The 23,531-nt window shown below is 43.1% G+C and overlaps 1 protein-coding gene across 1 annotated transcript in view; it reads left to right on the top strand.

Annotated features, from left to right (window-relative positions):
• Positions 1–8,111: 8,111 nt before the first annotated feature.
• Positions 8,112–23,531, top strand: part of LOC112226790 (protein Wnt-9a) — a 29,993-nt gene continuing 14,573 nt past the window's right edge. The window contains exon 1 of the mRNA XM_024391344.2: positions 8,112–8,265. Coding sequence (XP_024247112.1) covers positions 8,174–8,265 — 92 coding nt within the window. The 5' untranslated portion in view covers positions 8,112–8,173. The remainder of the gene's footprint in view (positions 8,266–23,531) is intronic.

The raw sequence follows: 23,531 nt of genomic DNA, 5'->3' as shown, positions 1-23,531 counted from the left end.
GGACACACCCCAGGAGAAGCTCAGCTCACACCTGGAAACTACCCATCAATTTCCCCTTCACTTAAAGACATACTAAACGCTGCTATTCTTGGCAGGATAGGCGCTGCCATTTGGTGTTGATACCACTATGTTTCCCTCTGAGGTCCGGCCCTAGCCCTTTGAGGGTCCTAGGCGAGATTTGGTCAGGGGGCCCCTCTGCCTTGCGGGCAAAACATTTTAGTGGCTACCCTCTTTAATGGAGGAGAGAAATGTTTTTTATTTCAAAGGGCTAATTGAGTGACTGTCAGACATAATATTAATAAGACAGAATTGAAGGTGACCTCCACTCTGGACACATCCTCTCTGGACAGTCTCTAGGACAGAAGAGTCACCAACATCTGTGGACTGGATGTGTATGACATCATACTATGTCAGGACGGATGGACAAGGTCGTGGCCGTTGTACTTCCAGTTTCTGAGGACTAAGGACACAAATTGACAGGCAGACGTGTGTGTGTGTGTATGTGTGTGTGTGTGCGCACGGATCTGTGTATGTGTCAGGATGAGCTATGATCCGGATGGGTGGGAAGGGAGGAAAGCTGTAGGTAGCCTGTACAGCCTCACTCCGCCTATTGCTGTGCCCTTCATCTGCAACTGGCCTTAACCCATTGCTATGCCCTTTATCTGCATGTGTCGCTTCAGCCCTGGCCTTTGATCACTGGGCTCTTCCTCTAAGGCACTTGGACAGTTGTGTCAGAGCTGAGGTCACAGATAAAGCAGTGGAGTGTCTGAACAGGAGAGTCAGTCAGTGGACGTTTTGACATCACAGGAACACCCTCCCTGTCAACTCAGGACAGAATGGCTTTCATCAACTGCAGCTTGTCAGGACGGACACAGGGAGCAGGGACACAGGCATCTCTCCTCCACGTATTCTACCTCCCTCTCGCTCTTTCCCTCCTTCTCTCCCTCCCTCCCTACAGACAATGACACTATCTCCGGGTCATCCCAGGTCATCATTGCTGACCAAGAGAGACACCAATGACCACAGCTGTTCCTTTAGTTAGTCAAAAAGGAAAAATAAAACAGAATCTTGTCAACACCATAACACATTCCAATGGATACACATGAACTATATAAAATAAAATGACATCCTGCAATGTTCAATGCTTTTTCCTGTTTAAAAAAAATGTACTTGGGTGCTCAAGAGAGTAAAGGCAAATAGCAGATCCTGGAGATTTGTCACTCTGTATACATGGTTTACCCTGAGTGTTCACTTGTTTGCTTGGCAACCACTGGACTGATCATATCTCATGGTTTTGGTGAATAACTGAATAATATCTATGTCCGATGGGGGGGGTCAATGCAAATTACAGACTATATGTTCTGGGTTTATAATGCACAACGAGTAACACTTGCTTGAAACGGAATGTAGTCAATTGAGTGAATTGTCCGTTTAAACAGACCACACATTAAGATATAGTGTGTCGTTAATAAATAGACCTTTGAAATGCGACATCAACTTGTCAAATATACTTTGTTGTTGTGCTTCCTAGGCTAACCCGCATACAGTGTAATTCTCTACTGTCTACGATAACGTGCTGCAATATTGGACTCTGTTGAACTAAGATCAAACTTTACTATCACAAGGAAATGTTTAATCTCGCAATGTTGATGTTGTTATTCTTTGCGTTGGAAGAATAACAAGGCAAAGAAAGGCTAGCACTTTCAGTTGAACTCAACCCTCACTCAAAAACATTGGAGTCCTCCATTAGCGAAGTCTCCATAGCAAGGTGTCATTTAGACAGGGATTTTCGAGAATGGACATGCCACTACATGCACATACAATTTGGCTCAATTATGTCATAACATTTCACTAGAAAATGTGCAGGGACCATAAGTTACATGTCACAAATGAAGTCTTGGGATTAAGTTTCATTAAGGTATTCATTGGGACTGGAGAGCTCCCACTTTATGCTGCCATATAACCTACTGTATTATCTTAAAAGCTATAGACAATATATATACTATATATATATATATATATATATATATATATATATATATATATATACAACAGTTTATATATATATATACACAACCATTTTTATATATATAGTTTATATACAGTTTATATACAGTTTATATATATATATATAATAATTTAGAACCCTTGAATGAGTAGTTGTGTCCAAACTTTTGACTATATATATATATATATATATATATATATATATATATATATATATATATATATATATATATATATATATTTATATATATATATATATATACACAGCACCAGTCAAAAGTTTGGAAACAACTACTCATTCAAGGGTTCTAAACTGTAGAATAATAGTGAAGACATCAAAACTATGAAATAACACATATGGAATCATGTATTAACCAAAAAAAGTTTTAAACAAATCAAAATATATTTTATATTTGAGATTCTTCAAAGTAGCCACCCTTTGCCTTGATGACAGCTTTGCACACTCTTGGCATTCTCTAAACCAGCTTCATGAGGTAGTCACCTGGAATGCAATTTCAATTAACAGGTGTGCCGTGTTAAATTTTTTTCCTTCGTAATGCGTTTGAGCCAATCAATTGTGTTTGTATACAAAAGATAGCCATATTATGGCAAGAACAGCTCAAATAAGCAAAGAGAAATGACAGTCCATCATCACTTTAAGACATGAAGGTCAGTCAATATGATACATTTCAAGAACTTTGAAAGTTTCTTCAGGTACAGTTGCAAAAACCATCAGCAGAGGCAACTCTGGGTCTTCATTTCTTGTGGCGGTCCTTATGAGAGCCAGTTTCATCATAGCGCTTGATGGTTTTTGCGACGGCACTTGAAGAAACTTTCAAACCCTGGAATGAGTATTGTAGGTGGGTCCAATCAATCTGGAAAATGTCAAGAACTTTTAAAGTTTCTTCAAGTGCGGTCGCAAAAACCATCAAGCGCTATGATGAAACTGGTTCTCATGAGGACCTCCACAGGAAAGGAAGACCCAGAGTTACCTCTGTTGCAGAGGATAAGTTCATTAGAGTTACCAGCCTCAGAAATTGATGCCCAAATAAATGCTTCACAGAGTTCAAGTAACAGACACACCTCAACATCAACTGTTCAGAGGAGACTGAGTGAATCAGGCCTTCATGGTCAAATTGCTGCAACAAAAAAACACTACTAAAGGACACCAATAAGAAGAAGAGATTTGCTTGGGCAAAGAAACACGAGCAATGGACATTAGACCGGTGGAAATCTGTCCTTTGATCTGATGAGTCCAAACTGGAGGTTTTTGGTTCCAACCGCCGTGTCTTTGTGAGAAGCAGAGTAGGTGAACGGATAATCTCCACATGTGTGGTTCCTACCGTGAAGCATGGAGGAGGAGGGGTGATGGTGTGGGGCTGATTTGCTGGTGACACTGTTGGTTATTTATTTAGAATTCAAGGTACACTTAACCAGCATGGCTACCACAGCATTCTGCAGTGATAAGCCATCCAATCTAGTTTGCACTTAGTGGGACTATCATTTGTTTTTCAACAGGACAATGACCCAATGCACCTCCAGGCTGTGTAAGGGCTATTTGATCAAGAAGGAGAGTAATGGAGGGCTGCATCAGATGACCTGGCCTCCACAATCACCCAACCTCAAACCAATTGAGATGGTTTGGGATGAGTTGGACCGCAGAGTGAAGGAAAAGCAGTCAACAAGTGATCAGCCTATGTGGGAACTCCTTCAAGACTGTTGGAAAAAAATTCCAGGTGACGCCGGCTGAAAGAATGCCAAGAGTGTGCAAAGCTGTCATCAAGGCAAAGGGTGGCTACTTTGAAGAACCTCAAATATAAAATATATTTTGATTTGTGGAAGACTTTTTTGGTTACTACGTGATTCCATATGTGTTATTTCATAGTCTTGATGTCTTCACTATTATTCTACAATGTAGAAAAACCCTTGAATGAGTAGGTGTGTCCAAACATTTGACTAGTACTGTACATAAGCACTTTGTGACAACTGCTGATGTAAAAAGGGCTTTATAAAATAAATGTGATAGAATTGAATTAGTGTACAGATCATACAGTACTGTCCCATTGTGAAAAATATCAACAAAGACCTCAGCATAATCTGTATACTACATGTGTAGTGAGCTACAGCTTTGACGTTAATTCCAGTATTTGTTATTGTAAGATTTCCTTTGGACCTTTATTTCATTATGTCATACATGCCAGAAACCTGTACTGTGAATAAGTACATCCTTGGGGAGTTCAGATGATGAGGTGAAGTTGCATGTGGGAGATCCTGGTGATGTCACTAATTTACAACAGGACTAAATACCTGTTGCCTGGTTACGCTACTCCAAATCCAGGCCCCCTAGATTGATTACAGTATTTGTTATGATATTCAATCAGGTCTGCAGGTCTGTGGTTAAATAATGTGTAACCAACAGAGTTGATGAGGGTACCTCCCCCCCCCCCACACACATAGTTACCTCACTCCTCCCCAGTTAGCAGTGTTGGGTAAGTGGATGAGTTATGTCATTTAGAGTGTATTCCAGGGACACAATCAAAACAATCCAGGGATTGACAGTGCATGTACTGCCGTTTCAAAAACAACAGTTACTTATCCGGTTCCGAAGGAAGAATGGACTGGCTGGCTGGTCCTGAGAACTGCACAGTGCACATGGTGGGACCTGAACGACCGGGGCGCCTGAAACAGCAGTGAGCGCAGACGCACCGTCAGCCTACATCCCAAGCCACAAATGATGTCTGGGGCATGGAAAAGATCTTGTGGGCAGGCTGGGCAGAGTAGGGGTGGTGAGAGCAAGAGAGGAGGTTGGTGGTGGTGGTAGCAGAGCCGGATTGGACGGATACGGTATCAAGACAAGGTCAGAGCAAGGCTAATACGCAAGAGACTGGAAGTACTGTAGTAGTACCAGAAACCCCACCGTTAGAACTTCTCTGGCGTGTCCTGAGCTCACTGGTTCAGTCACAGGACTGACAAAAGACAAACTGTTGAGGGCATCTACTGTGGGCATCAATTGTGTCTGGAAAAAGGTCCAGATAGTCTACACGTGTTAAGATATCTGGGGCCATGCAAACATCAGCCATCAGGTTTAGGTTTAGCCTGTGCTGAACGAAATTCCTCGAACTTCATCAACATCCTACAGCACATTCCAGCTCATTTGAATGGTTTGTGCTCAGAAGTGCTCCTAACCTCAATGCCCAGAGGAAACTCATTGTAATTGCAAAGAAATGCAACACTGCAGGCTAACTCCTAATCCTGTCTGAGCATTGTAGTCACACTATGAGTTGAGACCAGGTTGGCTTTTTCACAAGAAAAGACAAAAGCTACACCCGCATTTAGTTACAGATACCTTTCACGTGATATTTGATACTTCGACATACAAAATAATTTATATTATTCACGTTCCTCAATGCAAAATGCATAACAAATTGATGAAAAAATTCAGTCAGGCATCATATCTGCCATATCAGAGGTGTGAGAGAGAGAGATTAAAGTCAAGAGGCGTAAAGAACAGAGGAGTAGGGTAGAGTAGTTGCAACAAGTTGAAGGGAAAAGTACTGACACACACAAACACACACCAAAGGACTGTTTTCCTGGTTTCTCAGCCTGGTGTAATGAGAAGGGCGAGCATTTAACTTAAGCAGGGTGTGGGAATCAATTACCCCACTCACCAGACATGCAGGACCAGTGGGTAATGCCTGCCAGGATTACTGTTCATTCTTGTCATGTACTGTAACCGACAAATCCCCCAGCTGATCTCCTTTAAACCAGGTGCTAATAAGAAGCAGACCAGGGACCTCTCTCTTACTGGGGCGCAGATTCAGAACTGAACTGACTGAAAAAAGTGGGATGCAAGTGGACACCTGTATGTAGTCATACCAAGCACAACACTTCCTTGGACTCATTTCTCATTCACTCGTATCCCCTATTTGTGATGCTGTCTATCTAGCAGAACTGGCCAATCGGTAAACAGAAACTTGGCAGAAGCTTGGCTGTTTCTGGTACAGGTGTGAACGTTACTGTGATCTTTGTGATGAATGGGGATGTGTTGTTTAATTCTGGGGGATGAATAGACTTCATCCCTGGTTCCTTGTATGAGTTTTCCCCAAGTGCAGGAGAAGAAAGCTGGATCCTTCCCAAGTCCAGATCCATATCTATCTTTTACTCCTTGCTTCATAGATGAAGGTGCGCGCACACAATATGTCAGGCAGCAGGCTCCTGTTAAAAAAACGAAACGACGATCTTAATGTGTCTGAAAATCATGCAATGTATTGATTATGTGTGTAAAATTATGACCATGAAAGTTTCTATTATGCAACCGAACACTATAGATCGGAATAGCAGTACCAGAACGAGCATAGACAATCTTTTCCTAAGCACGCTTGCCAAAATCCTATTGATTTATGGCTTTGAGTATGAATTTGTGCTTACTAATAAAAGGTTCCATCTTCTGCTCTTGCGAAATATTAGCCTAAAGAAATATGCTTTGCACATGCAGTTTGCGAACTACAAATGAACCGTACTTAGTTCAGTTTGTACCTAATTCAGTTCAAACTTAGTTAAGTTTTCTTCTCTTGTGAGAAATGACACTGAAAAGGATATTCCACAAATGCTATAGGCACATACACTGATCTTTGATGTAGGTGGAGAATATTTGACCAAAAAGAATGAATAATGGTTACACCGTCTGTGATATATTATGTTTTCGCTAAACATATGCAGGCCAGCTGCAGGCGTCTGCAGGTGATCTAAACAGTGTTTCTCTCCATGTAGCCAATACATTTACTTTTGGGAGCAGAGCAACATGGGGGATTATATTTGTCCATAATGTCTTTTTGACAGATTTTCCCAGCACCAGAACACATTTTGAATGAGCATATATTGCCAACTGAGAATACAAAACATTAAGAACACCTGCTCTTTCCATGACAGACTGACCAGGTGAATCCAGGTGATCACCTATGTTCCCTTATTGATGTCACTTGTGAAATCCACTTCAATCAGTGTAGATGAAGGGGAGTGGACAGTGTAAAGAAGGATTTTTAAGCCTTGAGACAATTGAGACATGGATTGTGTCTGTGTTCCATTCAGAGGGTGAATGAGCAAGACAAAATATTGAAGTGCCTTTGAATGGGGCATGGAGTAGGTTCCCGGGGCACTTCGGGTTTGTTCTAAGATCTGCAATGCTGCTGGATTTATCACGCTCAACAGTTTCCCGTGTCTATCAAGAATGGTCCACCACCCAAAGGATATCCCAAAGGATATCCAGCAAACTTGACACAACCGTGCAAATCATTGGAGGGGGGCATCTCAATATTAGTAAGGTGCTCCTAATGTTTGCTATACTCAGTGTAGTCACTGCTACACAGAATACTGTAGCAATAGAAGTGATGATTCAGTGAAAAATAGGTAACGCATAAACTTTTCCAAGCCAAGCCATTTCGTGGTGTAGACTAGGCTACATGCAACTATTGCACAACCCCTAGCCCCTAAAGGCTAGCTTGCCATTCCAGAAATGACATGTCATTGACCAATTGGCAGTAAAAAAAAACCTAAGGATATAGCAGACTGACACCTCTGCTCAGCTGACCTCAGTTAGCATGCTGCACAACGACTACTGGACACCTTCCAACACAGAGGGACAGCTCATGAATGTTAAAATCAGGTGTTGTTGACTTCACTAGCCTCTACCTCAAAGGTCCTAAACATGCTCTTGACAAGTTCACCCAGTTTCACAGAGTTCCTACCGTCTGTATGCAAGGAAATTACTCCATAAAAAGAATATTGTTGGGTTATAACAAATACTTTTCAAATAAGAAGGTCTATTGTCAGTCTGTAAAGTAAGGCTGTGGTTGTGTGTGCACACTCGTGCCTGCGCACATTTGGAAACATTTGACAATATCATTGATTTCACAATGTAAAATATTGAATATTGAACATCATGCATAATTATTATCTCTAACAATCAGCTCCACAAAGCAAGTCCTCTCTCTCTCTCTCTGTATCTCTCTGTTACCCACTCCTTCTCTCTCCCTCACTCAGACTTGCTCTCTTGCTAATGGGAGGAGCGCAAAATTCTTCTCTGTATAAGAAGTGCCGAACGTACAACAAGGGATTTTACACAGCTACTCAGGAGAAACGAAATGATCTGCCTTGGAGCCGCAGCAAAATGCTGGATGGACAGCTACTCCTGGGATGGTTATCGTTCACAGTTATAGTGTACCTCTTCAACTTGCCCGGACCGACCACAGCGTATTTCGGGTAGGCACTGGATCCATCCACATGTTCATGACACTGTCATTGATTTGAGTTTGTTACGAGACATGTCATGCGCTCTTAGATCAACTTTGATAGACCGGATAAATTACGTTACTCATATTAGCCTACCGTTCATTGAAATGTTTCTACTTTCGTATTGCGTAGTCCTAAATATGGCCGAAAATATGAAACGTACATTCATCACTGTTGATGTTTCCTCTAAAATCAAATGCGGTGCAAATGAATCAGATACTGGTGTCCTTGTCGCTACGTTGTGATTTGTTTCAGGTATCTGCAATGTTGTTGCATAGAACTAACTGACAGTTCAACAGCACCTGTGTAGCGCAGTAGGCTGTCACAACCGGTGGTGAGAGCAGGTTGACGTGAGATCATTCCGTCGCGTTGAAATGGTTGATTTGACTGACCAGTGTAATAGCTCAGGCTACCGAAAGTGTATGCCGAAGCAGATTTTTTAAGGGGTTAGGGAGGGGTTGGGGGTTCTCAAACACACTTAAGAATTAGTGGCGGCTGGAGGAACCCCGGAGATCCTCAAGGAACACCTGGAGTTCGTTAAGGAACACTTGCCAGTGGTTCATATTTGCATCTTCCATTAGTTGAGGGGTTCTTGGAGGAACCTTTAATGTTTCAATGTGGCGAAGGGTGTTCCTGGAGGAACCCTGGACTGGCGGTTTGCCTTAGTAGCGGTGTGGCTTTTAGATAGACCTATTTTGGCCACCCATTAGACTAAATGTCATTCCTGTTCTGTTGTATTGTCATTACATGTTAATGGTGAACACTGACACTTTTGTAGCTTCAACGTGATGCTTACAGAGGTGTATGAGTTCCTATGCAAATCCCCCAGTTGGAATGGTTAATGATTTATTACTACATGTAATCAGCATTGTTAATATTATATTAGAATATGTCATATGCATTCATATTCAAGGAACATTTCAATTTGCAAGGCACAAACTTAACATAGTAAACAGGAATGACATTCACCCTAACGGGTGGCCAAGAATAACTGTCTGAAAGCCACGCCTCAAATAAGCCATGGCTCCAATGTTCTGATAGGCTGCCACATTTACAATATTTTATTATTAAAGTTCCAAATTGAATCTCACCCATCACAAAAAGGTTCCGGTTTGAACCTTCACACAGGGGTTCCTCAAAGACCCTTTTTCAGAGGGGTTCCCCCGGGACTCGTTTTGACAACCCATTTAGGCTCTAAGTGTTGTTCAACAGAAAGGTGATCCTGAAAGCGAGAGATACAGGTATGCTCATTACTCAGACATTGATGATACCAGGCATATTTAAATGACTGGTAGCAGACATCTGTGTGAATATTTTGTTGAAACACTTGTAATACTATTGTAAGTCGGCTCTGAAAACAGACATGGAGCGAAAGGTGAGTGTAGGCTCCAGTCGCAACAGCTGGTGACTATAAAGAAATGCAGCTCAACCGGTGGATGAAACGTCTCTTCAGCTTTGCAGAGAAAATTCCCCATCCAGCATAAACATCGGGATAGAGAGAATTCTGGTGTAGGGTTCACACACCCACTAAGTTTTAAAAACAGTTTAAAACACATTAAATAATGTGTCCTGAATGTATAGTTTGTTTCCAAATCTTAGGAGATAATCTCATGTCAAGGACAGTATTTAATTTTTTTTAAATTGAATGAGCAGTTAAAAAATGTTATTCCCACGCAACGCCTTGTCTTTGTCAGGTGTAGCCTGCACCTCAATATACCGAGGCTGCTGGCAGCCTTTGTCCTGTCTGACGAATTTCATTCGTTATCCTTCAGACTTCTTTTGAAGACTATTAACCTGTCAATGAACCCTAAGGAGAGCTCAAATTAATGCAATATCAGCAGGGTCTTCAAAGCTCTGGTGTGAAAGTATACAAGTAGCCTACAGCAAGCAGGCAGGTTATAGCTTGGATATGCTATAACAGACGGCTCCTTCCCAGGTTGTGTTCCGTTTTCAGTGGGACCTGCAATCTAACAGCAACTATGAGAGAGTTCAGTCCGAATCCTTGATATCCTATTTATGGATCCTTTATTCTACCAACGAACACAGATATATCGTTCTCACATTCTGTCTGCAGCATGCGGTAATCGATACCCCCTCGTGTTGCAAACAGTACTTGTTATGAAGTTGAGGTGAGTCATGCACCCAAACACATTGGAACGACTGGCAGCACAGAAATATTGTGGCTGTTTTAATTGTAGAGTGATGAGAGTGAGTGATGACACCAGCAGTAGTTCCAGGGGTATTCGGCGATAAGGGCATCATTTAGCTGTGAACCAGTGGGGGAACATAGGGACGGGCCCCCCAGGACCTGTTGTGGACATTATGCAGTTGTAAACAAACTGGTTTGTTAGGCCTCCGGGACAGCTGAATTGGATCTTTCAGATCTCATGTAAGGGTGGAAGGAATAGTTCTGTTTGGAAATAATGACTTTTTGGACAACGTTCATGGTTTGAGTTGCCGGAAGTTGTATGAAATAATAAGGGGTGTCCATTTAGTCCTAATGTGTCACTTCTCAAAAGGTTAAGTCCCCTGACAGGTACTAGAGGAAGTTATTATCGCCGTAAATCAGACATGTTACTACAGATAATAAACATATGTCACCTCTTCATATTAGGGTAACTGTCATTACTTAGTGATTTTAGGATCTGGACTGCTATGCTGTCTTGATGCGTGCAAATTATGTATGGTTCAGCAGCCCGGCGTCATGGAAACCCCATCATCTCTAAGTCACACCTCTCTCTCTCTCTCTCTCTCTCAGAAGCCTAGACACTTAGTGATAGTGGTAGATCATAACCATCCAGCAACACCACCAATGGCCCTCAGTAACTAACCAGTTGCATACAATTAAGAAGCGCAAAACTGGCACTCCGTTTAAAGCATGTCTACTTATTCAGGTAGAGCTTTCCAATTCCTTCTAATCAATCTGATCTGTGGCCTTGGAAGTGCAAAGGGTCATCTGGTATGAGGATACAAGTCCAGACTTATGTCCTGAGGACAGAATATGATGGAGATGATTGTCAGTGGATGACTTAGAACTTTAAGCCAGAGATCATGAGACAAACAGAGAGACCCGGCCCAGGTGACATGGATACATGCAACATGTTACTGCTACTTCCCCAAAGCTAAGCCAGAAACCTGACACCATTGACACTGTGCAACACGCACGCACACACACACACACACACACACACACACACACACACACACACACACACACACACACACACACACACACACACACACACACACACACACACACACACACAGACACAGACAGACAGACAGACAGACAGACAGACAGACAGACAGACAGACAGACAGACAGACTCAGCCCTGGGCTGGCTGACATTGAGTGAAGTATACATACTAACACACACTTGTTCAAATAAATATCTGCCATGAGCACGAGGACAGCACATCCTCCGGCCCTCTTCCTGGGTACTGATTTACTCAAAATAGATGGTCGATGTTGCATACCCAATTTCCCGAGTGCGGTGGAGCGTAAGTGTAACATAAACACCGTCTCTGTTGCCCGTAGTCTGCAGCGGCAGAGGGCGGGGCGGGATTCCTAGCGTGGTCAAGCACCCGCTCAAATTGTCATCCTTTGCCACAAGAATGTGAGCACTCATTTACTTTCCCCTGTTCAGCCTGTTGTGGCAGGTGCTGCCTCTCACTCACATCCCAGTATCATTAGGCTTACTATTGGGGAAGTTTGCTGCAGTTTCATTCTTTGGCTTTGACCAAATTGTACCTTGAGGGAATATTCTTTGTTGGGTGGTATTTTCAAGAAGGAAGGGAAAAGAGTGAGATTGTTCACTTAGTTAACCCCGACTGAAGGGTTCATGTTAAGGAGTTTCAGCAAGATGCTGTTAAACAAGCAAACTCCATTCATTTACACGCTACTTTTGGCCCATATAAAGGCATTTTGTGGTTTTGTTAACTGCGTTCAATTCAAGTCTTAAACTGACTAAAACCGACGTTGTTTTTTATTTAGTTCACATGCTGCGGCATATACAGGAATCCTACCCACAGCTATGCTATGTATGGTGAATCACCAATCACTCTTTCTGCGACAGCTTCATGTACCCTGCCCTCAGTTCAAGCTACCAAAGGTCATGTCCACCTATAGTTTTCATCCCCATTATTAAGAGAGTGGTAATATGCCTAACACAATGCCATAAAGCAGATTCATTCATTGCCTGCAATAGATTCACTGTTCTGCTTCTCTACAGTCTCCAGTGTTAATGCCTAGGCTTTAGCTCAGAGTGCTAAAATGGTTGTGGTGGGCGGAAGACCCGGGTTCGAACACCAGTTGGTCGGTTTTCAGTGTTGCATGGAGATGAAACAAGAGGTTATAGTCTACTCAACAGTCAGTCTCCATTTAAACACTTCCCTCCTGCTCCCACCTCAGTCTACTGGTTAATGGGAGTGCTGCTGCTAGTATCCCAGTGGTTTGTGGAGAGATGCCGGGTGATTACCAGTCATTAAGAGTGAGTGTGGGCTCAGGGATGACGTTGGCGTGGGGCTAGGCTGGCAGACAGTGGTGGCGGGCTTCTCATTACAGATGCCTTAAGCACTGATTAGCCCTGACGCTAGGCTAGCTCACAGGCAGGGCGCAGGCAGGGTGGGGAGCGGCTCCCTGCCTGGGATAGAGGGATTTCCCAACATCAGAGGATATCCTGTGGCTGCAGCCACACCTCAAAGGGTATCACCTTACCGTGAGCCAAGAAGATAGGATTCTCTCTCACCGCTGGCTGCCTGGGGTTAGCTGTGATCACATGGAGTCTGGCTGGTGGTGAGATCACACCACGCAAACCTGCTGGAGGCTTAGCTAAAAACCCTTTGTGTTATGCCCTTTGTGAATACAGAGAGAGAGAGCTTTGTTATCTTTGTATTTCTGTCCGTCCTGATATATTTGGCACAGTATTGTTGCAAGCTTGTCTTATGAGTTAGAGTTTGCACTGTGTAGTGTTAGGTCTATGTCTGCTCAGTCAACCTGGTGAAAGGAGTGCTAGCCGCCACAAGGGGGAGCAGCCTCTTTGTGGAGCCCAGGATGGGTCTCAATCAGCACTTTATACCCCCTTTGTGTAACCTTAGGAGAGTGGGAAATGAGATGTGAAAACAGCCAAATCTAAAGGCACCGGACACTGTGTAAATTCAAATTCAGGATAAAATGGTTTCATGTATGCTTAGTTGTGGTCAAAATGCATTATTTGATCCACTTGGATGCCCAATGTCTTTCAACTTTACTCACTCATAGCAGGGCCTTGCTGTATTGTGCTGTGAAAGGAATAATTCATTTCACTCCACGATTGCTTCTTGAATAGCAGGTTAAGGCAGTCTGCCATGGAAATGGTTCCTCGACCAAATGTTGCCTGTTGGAGTGAGATTCTAATTATATATTTTTTTAGAGATTAATTATTTTGGAGGTTTATATACTCACATACCTTTGTTGTGAAGGTTTTAATGGATGGTGTCTGCAGTGGCTTGGGCAGTGGATAGTCCGGATACACACTGTGCAGTATAATGATATGGTTCTACTGTATATGTTGAAGATTACATTGTTATTGCATTTGGGAAGGTCTTTAAAATGCGCGTTGGCCCACTCACATCCGAAGGGCTTAAGGTTCTGGTATCGTCGGCATGCCGAGACCGACCACAGTTAAGAAATATTGGCTTTTTAAAAGGAGGGAGCGGCTCCTGCTCCTATCCAGCCCTTGCCAGTCAGCCGTGTACTTCATGGCTGGGTAGTCCACAGATATGGAATGGAAACATATTCTCATTGGTAAGTGAAGGTATACAGAGTTAGACACATGATGTCCTTTACAGATGGGACTTGGGACATAGCCTCGACAGGGATCATTTGCAAAACAGGAAAGCCAATATAGAATCATAATACTTTTATGGGCCTGAGATTGATGATCTGACGTTAATTGGCGGGTTTGCCATGTCATATGTTGTCCGTCCTTAACCACAGGCCAATTTCCTCCTTTACCCTAGTCTGTGGGAGCATGCTGGTGTGTGTGTGTGTGTGTGATACATGCAGTCTTACCATGTATCACAGTCAGGCAGTCAGCGCAGAGGAAATTTGTATTTAATTGGGTGATAAAGTGTCAGTGTGTGATGATTCTTGCCCAAATGGAACACCGTAAGAATCTCATTATGACTAGATTGAATGCAGGCGGATGAGACAGGTGAGACAAAATTACACCTCTTCCAGTTGTAACCAATGGTTAGTACCTTGATGTTATAACCAGTGTGTAGCTACAGGATGGTAGTTTATCACCTTCATTCATTCATTCATTCATTCATTCATTCATTCATTCATTCATTCATTCATTCATTCATTCATTCATTCATTCATTCATTCATGTTTCTACTAAGACTGCAGTGCAAACAATATACTGTACCACCACCATCCTTGGTGGCTTTACAGCTTGAGTATTGAATTTCCCTTCTGCTGGCTTTTCCGCCATTCTAATTTGAATTCCCAGAGAGAGAGAAGAAAGGAAACCTTGTAATCTTTCCTTAGCAACTGTAAATAACCGTTAATAATATGACTAAACTTTAGCCACTTGCAGTTACTAATGCATGGTTGAAACCAGCTACTGTTGGTTTATTTTTTTGACCCCCTTTTTCTCCCAAATTTCAATCTTGTCTCATCACTGCAACTCCCCAGCGGGCTCGGGATGCGAAGGTCGAGTCATGCGTCCTCTGAAACATGACCCGACAAACTGTGCTTCTTAATACCCGCCAGCTTAACCCGGAAGCCAGTCACACCAATGTGTCGGAGGAAACACCGTTCAACTGACGACCGTTGTCAGCCTGCAGGCGCCCGGCCCACCACAAGGAGTCGCTAGAGTGCGATGAGCCAAGTTAAGCCCCCCGGCGTAACCCTCTCCTAACCCGGACGACGCTGGGCCAATTCTGCGCCGCCCTATAGGACTGCCGATCACGGCTGGTTGGGATACAGCTGCGGATTGATCCCAGGTCTGTAGTGACGCTTCTAGCACTGTGATGCAGTGCCTTAGACCACAGTGCCACTCTGGAGGCCCGCAGCTACTGTTTTTTTAATAGTGGTTTGACTTTACATGCTTGGATTACCCCTGGGAAGTGCTCACTCTACAGTAAGAGTAAATTAATAAATGTGTGCATTACAAATCTATAACCTACATAACCAATTACTTGTTGTACAGAGTATGTACAGAGTCTTATTTAAAAGTACACTTTTAAAATACACAGGTTCCCTTTCTATCTGATTCTCATGGCTCGTGTGTGTGTGTGTGCGTGTGATTGTGTGACGGGTGTGTGTGTCTGAATGGGGTGGGTGTGTATGAATGTGTGCCGTGACTGAACGTGTTTGGTGCGTCGGTCAGTTGGTGTGCTGGTACAGGGGTGCCCTGCGCTGCTCTGTACCATGGCATAGGCTAGAACAGGGGAGTCATGCGGACACTGTTGCGTTGCGCCCAATCTGTGCCAGTCACACAGTGACTACAATTGAGCCGCTGACCCTAGGAGACTTGAGTTCTCACATTGTAGTTAAACCTCTTACCAAGCTCCATGCTCCTATTCCCAAACCATCCCTTTATTATTACATTACCGACCGCTCAATGGCTAGGGTCTACAGTGTAGTCAGCATTCAGAATTGCACGTTGAACAGAGCCAACAGTTAAGATCAGGGTAGCATTTTGAATAAAAGGTTGGGAAAGAATACTCTGCTGATGTCTAGAAAAAGGTGATGTATTTAATTTGCTGGATTAAAAAGTATACAGTAGGTCAGGTTCATAATGATTCTCTGGTAGGGGGGGAGTGTCCTGACTGCTGTACAGTACATCCTACAGATGTAGGATCTTAATTTGAGACAGTTTGCTACAGCAGGAAAATAATCCTGCAGCAACAGGAATTATTATGGGGATTATAATTAATGGGCATTTTTTTGTAGGAGTTGATTCATTTTCCGTTAGGGCAAATAAAGTCGGACATTTTAAAGTGGAAATTACAAACTTTAGAAGCCTTTTTAAAACTTGAATACATTACAAGTTTGCATTTGCTGCTCAGCAACAAAAGAGTGATCAATAGCCTTGGCTTCTCAAATGACTGCCTCGCCTGGTTCACCAACTACTTCTCAGATAGAATTCAGTGTGTCAAATCGGAGGGCCTGTTGTCCGGACCTCTGGCAGTCTCTATGGAGGTACCACAGGGTTCAATTCTCGGGCCGACTCTTTTCTCTGTATATATCAATGATGTCGCTCTTGCTGCTGGTGATTCTCTGATCCACCTCTACGCAGACGGCACCATTCTGTATACATCTGTCCCTTCTTTGGACACTGTGCTAACAAACCTCCAAATGAGCTTCAACACCATACAACACTCCTTCCGTGTCCAACTGGTTTTAAATGCTAGTAAAACTAAGTGCATGCTCTTCAACCGATGCCGAACTAGCATCACTACTCGGACGGTTCTGACCTAGAATATGTGGACATCTATAAGTACCTAGGTGTCTGGTTAGACTGTAAACTCTCCTTCCAGACTCACAATAAGCATCTCCTATCCAAAATTAAATCTAGAATCGGCTTCCTATTTTCTATTTTACTAGAATCGGCCTCCTTCACTCATGCTGCGAAACATACCCTCGTAAAACTGACTATCCTACCGATCCTTGACTTTGGCGATGTCATTTACAAAATAGCCCCCAACACTCTACTCAGCAAACTGGATGTAGTCTATCACAGTGCCATCCATTTTGTCACCAAAGCCCCATATACTACCCACCACTGTGACATGTATGCTCTCGTTGGCTGGCCCTCACTACATATCCATCGCCAAACACACTGGCTCCAGGTCATCTATAAGTCTTTGCTAGGTAAAGCCCCGCCTTATCTTAGCTCACTGGTCACCATAGCAACACCCACCTGTAGCACGCGCTCCAGCAGGTATATTGCACTGGTCATCCCCAAAGCCAACACTCTCTTTGGCCGCCTTTCCTTCCAGTTCTCTGCTGCCAAATTGCAAAAATCTCTGAAGCTGGAGTCTTATATCTCCCTTTCTAACTAATCATCAGCTGTCAGAGCAGCTTACCGATCACTGTACCTGTACACAGCCAATCTGTCAATAGCACACCCAACTACCTCATCCCCATATTATTACTTACCCTCTTGCTCTTTTTCAACCCAGTATCTCTACTTGCACATCATCATCTGCACATCTATCATTCCAGTATTAATCCTAAATTGTAATTATTTCGCCTCTATGGCCTATTAATTGCCTACATCCCTACTCTTCTACATTTGCACACACTGTACATAGATTTTTCTATTTTCCTTTTCTATTGTGTTATTGACTGTACGTTTGTTTATGTGTAACTCTGTGTTGTTGTTTTTGTCGCACTGCTTTGCTTTATCTTGGCCAGGGCACAGTTGTTAATGAAGACATGTTCTCAACTGGCCTACCTGGTTAAATAAAGGTGAAATAAAAAAATTGTAAAACAAAATTCAAAAGAGTGCTCTACGCAGATCCTACATCTGTATAGAGGGTACGGGAAGGCCTGTGCCCTGTTGAGAATGGAGATATGCGACCTTCTTTCCCCAACCTTAGTGACACGGTTTCCATTTCACATGTCATTTCAGACAGATATGGGGGAAAGAGTAAATGGTTATTGAGAAGGTAAAGCTAAGATTAGCCATTGGTTGAGAGAGGATTGAGTGATATGGTTATAGCCTGATATTGATACTGTAGGACACATGACAGATCCTCTCTGTGCCAAAACAGACCAATATAACTTCACATTTCAGTAAGTCATTATCGTTTCAGTAATGCACCTTCCCGAAATAAGGAAGACATGATGCATAGTCTGTTAACACTACACAATCTTGATCACTAAGTCGTGGAGGGGGTGAGGGCGGAATCTTCAACGGCTGACCCATAAAGGACGTGACCAAGCATGATATCATCTCTGACCCTCTAGTCACTTTCCTATATGGGACATGTCCGAACTGTGACTCAACTTGGACATAATGATGCAAAGTATGATGACAACAATTACAAAGCAATGTTAATTGGTAGAGTTCGTCAAGTTGTAATGAACCACGTGTTGTTAATCTCCACCAGTACAGATCAAATGATCAAAAGACCTAAACATTTTCAATGACCTGGATGCCCCAGTCAAAATTGAGTTTTTTTCTCCCCATTACTCAAGCTTCAGTTCAGTCAGTAGTAGGACATAGCCTAGGCAGCAGCCTTGGTTTCAGGCTGGGCCAGAGGGAGTATACCACACTGACATTCCTACTACCTCTGGCAGGGCCTGTGAGACACCAGATGGGACGAGGGCTTTGGGCAGGGTGGTCTAAAGTGAATCCAAAACCTTCTTTCTGAGGAGAGGAGGACACTTCTCTTCCTGCAGGGAGCATTTAGCTAGAGCATACTGTGGAGGAGGGAAGGGAAAACCAAGCAGGGGAATGGTAGGAGGGGAGGAGGGAGGAAGGGACGGAATAAACAGGCACACACATGGATCAGGGCAAGGTCACACCCAGCCCAGATTTTCTTTTCAAAACTCCCCCTTACATCTTTACAATAGCCTGGCTACCACCATAGGGTTTGACAACATGTACATGTTTCTGAGGTGAGCACGGTGGTTTGTCCCTAACTGTCAGAGGAGAAAGGTAAACTAACCAAGGGTTTGAATTTACAAACAGTCTTACAGGAGTGCTGATATGGGATCCGTTTGGCCTTTTTGATCATATTGAATAAGATTATATGGACAGGAGAGTGCTTACATATGGGCAATGGTTGTGTCTGCTAGCCTTGCACACTTTTCACACGTCTGTCTGGCTGGCTGCCATTGTTTTGGGTTACCTTTAGTAAGACAGCTGGGTGGTTCGCTTTGTCTGGGAGCAGGCTTTGTTTTGAGCCAACAGCTGGAGGGAATGATTGGCATTTGTTTAGAGTAAATTGGCTTGTGTGGGTAGAAAGGGAGGAGGAAGGGGAGAGGAGGGGGAGGCAGCCTTGTGAGGGGGAGGGAGGGATAGGGGATGGAGATGGGAGAGCAGAGGGGGTGGCAGAGGGAAAGAGAGAAAGGGGGAGAGGAGGGGAGCTAGGGGGTAGGGAAGGAAAGGGAGACAGGGAGGGAGAGAGGAGGGAGGGAGTTGACCTTAGGGACACCAGCAAGTTGAGACGAGGCTTGGACGGTATATCGTTTATACCGTGTACTGGGGTATTTTGAAATACCGATGGGAGTGCGTGCTACGCCACTGCTTATAGCTAGCTAGAAGTTACGTATAACTATAAGAAATCAAAGATATGTCAAATAAATTAAATCCAGCTCAGGGCTCTATCTCTGCATTTGGTTTGCTAACTTGCTAACTAAGTGACTAGATGTCAAGATCAACCTTCTTGGTTACAGCATAAATATTTAATTCCCTCCTGGATCAAGATCCCTGTTGCCTAAATTATTGTTCCCTCCCCCCAAAAAACAATTGAGAGATTGGGGCAGCAGGTAGCCTAGTGGTTAGAGTGTTGGACTAGTAACTGAAAGGTTGCAAGATCAAATCCCTGAGCCGACAAGGTGATAATCTGTCGTTCTGCCCCTGAACAAGGCAGTTAACCCACTGTTCCCAGGCTCTCATTGAAAATACAAACTCGTTCTACTGACTTGCCTTGTGAAATAAAAGTGAAACAATTTTAATTGCCAAGAGTGTTCAAGGCAAAGGTTGTGTAGTTCGAAGAATGTGAAATATATTTTGATTTGTTTAAAACTTTTTTGGTTACTACATGATTCCATATGTGTTATTTCATAGTTTTGATGTCTTCACTATTATTCTACAATGTAGAAAACATACAAATAAAGAAAAACCCTTGAATGAGTAGGTGTGTCCAAACTTTTGACTGGTACTGTATATATATTTTTGGAAATAACACCCCTTGTGTGCACATTCTGTAATAGTGGATACCCCAGTGTGGTACAGAAACGGTATGGCGTATGAAAATCGGGATAATGATTGAGATGTTTTTTTCTTGATTTTGCTGATTGGGTGGGTTCAGCCAAGGTTGAATCTTGACTTTAGGTAGCAGCACATGCACCCACACCCACACAGACACACAAAATGCAGACAAACGTACAAATGCTGCACACACGCGTATGACGCCCACATGCACACACAAACGCAGACACGCAGTCACATGTATAGTACCTGCACAGAACCTGTTGGTCAAGTGGGGTGGAGATGGTGAAAGGGTACACACTAGCTGCACATTTGTCAAACCTTCAGTAGCCTATGTTTGATATATAGAAGTCGTAGTGAACCTGACCTCAACTATGAAAAGCAGTGGCAGAGTTGAAGTACTCAAGACCTTTAACCCTTAACATACAGTATATGCCCCAGTTCATTTGTGCTATTGTGCTCCTCACCAAACGAACTCCCTCACACGTACATGTAGGAATGTGTTCGTTGTATTGTCTGACATGTCAGCTTTGTGACAAAACCTTCAACCAATGTTGCTGACCAACCAGTGCAACCAGAATAACCATGCATGGGCAATGGAGACAATGATACTCAAGTGTAGTATGCAATGCCTTGTCCCGAATCTCTACTGGAACTCTCAAAACAACAGCAGTTATCATTTGTTGTTACCGTTACTGAGCAATCTGTGGAGATCTGAATATTAATAGGCTTTGTTGCCGTCCTACGTTCATCAGTCATCATGTAGTTCACAACAGAAAGGGCGTATTTGTCACAGAGCGATCAGTGTGTTGCACTGCAGCTCTCCCTGTCACAGCATGTTTTTTTTATGTGACACTGCAGAATTTGTACTGAGCGGAGCTTTTTTTTACATACAGTTGTTGTGAAGTGTGACTGACGAGCCAAAATGTCTGCATGTGTTTGCATATTTCCGATTAATCGCATGCTTTTCTGTAGCTAATCGTAATTTTAGAATTTGCTCAAATTTGGCTCTCAAGAAAGATTTTTCCATTTAAGGAGCAGTGCACTGAGTTACAGGCATACTTTGATCGTGAGGGACGGAAACACAACATGATCTATATTAGAAGGTTTTAATAGCGTTTTCACCATAAACGACACAAAAGTCACTAACATAAAGCTATTAATGCTCCCAATGTTTAAGTAGGCCTACTCCCTGTTATCAATGTCCTTGAAGTTTAACACTTGCGCACAGCTCTCTCTCTCTCTCTCTCTCTCTCTCTCACACACACACACATGCACACATAGTTTTAAGTACTGTTAAAGCTCCAGGCATTCTAAATGAGTGTGACTATAGGAAAAAGTACTGGCTCTATGGATACAAAGTGCATTTGAATCCAACAATGTTATGAAAACACTGTAACCATCTTTACTGTTCAGATAACTTTACACACTTATATGCCTACAACACCCTACATCCCTCCCACGCCCTCTCTCTCTCTCACTTACTCCTGCACACACACACACACACATACACACTCCACTCTATGAAGCATCTCTTTGAGTAGCCTATTCCTTTTGAATTCTCCCTGTGCCATCCAAATGTGTGCATAGCCTAGCCCTGGTTAGTGGTCAAGTTATCACGCTGCTAGCTAGCTGGTTGAGTAGGTAACAAGACTGGCTAAACAATGTTGTTTGTTATCAAACCAAAGAATAGCATCCCGCGAGTCATTTAAAGCAGCTAGGAACATACGCAAGAATCTGCGTCTGAGAATGAAACGATAGCTCCCTGTAATATTGGGCTAAACGGATTTTAGCTAGAAGCACACGGTCCCCAGCGATAGAAAGGGACTAGCCTTGTTTGTAGCTGTGTTCCTTGTTGTGTTCTGTGCTTAAAATTTTCCATGCAGCGAAGAAATGGTTAGGCGATTAATGGCGTCAACAAAACAAACGTCAATAAACATGTAATGCGCTAACACATTAACGTTGACGTCCCAAGTGATTACATACTCATTAAGATGAGCAATTATATTAGGCCAAAGATGATGTGATATCAAGGATTATCAAGCTGCTAATATGTGATTGAATGTTCTTATACTACCCCTTCACATGTAACCCATAATAAACTTTCAAAAACCCTTTATAAACCACAGATGAAGGGCGACATTAACAGCCATAATATTAACCAGTGCAGCGGCAGTGGAGGCCAGGGTCATGGTAGGGGCTCTGACATGAACACAGAAGGGTGATGACGGCAACGTTTAGTTTGAATACATAATTTCCACCAGGGACCCAGGGCTGTGTGGCTACACACACACAAATACACACACACACAAACTCACCCTGCGTAATCGTCACGTCCTGACCACAGAAAGCCTTTATTCTCTATGGTGGAGTAGGTCAGGGCGTGACTGGGGGGTGTTCTAGTTTATTATTTCTATGTGTAGTCTAGTTTTTGTAGTTCTATGTTGGCCTGGTATGGTTCGCAGTCAGAGGCAGCTGTCTATCGTTGTCTCTGATTGGGGATCATATTTAGGCAGCCTTTTCCCACCTGTTGTTTGTGGGATCTTGTTTTTGTATTGTTGCTTTTGAACCCTACAAGGCTGTACGTTCGTTTGTTTGTTTCTCTTTTTTGTTTTGTTGCTGGTTCACATTTTTTTAAATGATGATGAACTCAAATCACGCTGCGCCTTGGTCTACTCATTTCGATGAGCGTTACAGTAATGAGTCAATAAGATGTCACCGACAGACACGGTCGCCCTGTTTCTAGCTTCCAGTATTTTTTTGTTGGCGTGTTATTTCTTACATCATTTTTTTGTATGATTACTTGAATCCAAAAATAACTTTTCAACATTAGATTGGCGGTCACCAGAAATTCCACTTCCCTGACCTGGACCATTTTTAAAAACTTGAGGCAGCTCTATTCATCCTGGGGGCTGCACAAAACCGCAGATGCCGGGGAGAAAAGCGCTTCCGAGTGTATTTGTCGCTAGCGTTCAGTCCCTGGACAATAAAGTATGGGAGCTCAGGGTGAGGATCTCCTTCCAGAGAGACATCAGGAACTGTAACATACTGTGTTTTACGGAATATTGTCTCTCTCCCCATCCATTTAGCTATGGGGTTCTACATCCATTGCGCAAAAGAAAGAACTCATGGTGTGATTGTGGTAACATACAGGAGCTCAAGTCCTTTTGTTCTCCCAATCTGGAATACCTCACCATCAAATGCTGAACGCATTACCTCCCGATATACTTTTCCCCCAGCCGACACTGCGATGGCTCTCAAGGAACTACAATGGACTATGTGCAAACTGGAAACAGCATA

The sequence above is a fragment of the Oncorhynchus tshawytscha genome, linkage group LG28, assembly GCF_018296145.1.
Source record: "Oncorhynchus tshawytscha isolate Ot180627B linkage group LG28, Otsh_v2.0, whole genome shotgun sequence".
Taxonomy (NCBI): domain Eukaryota; kingdom Metazoa; phylum Chordata; class Actinopteri; order Salmoniformes; family Salmonidae; genus Oncorhynchus; species Oncorhynchus tshawytscha.
The sequence above is the reverse complement of the archived record's forward strand: the minus strand, read 5'-3'. Positions and strand labels throughout refer to the sequence as shown.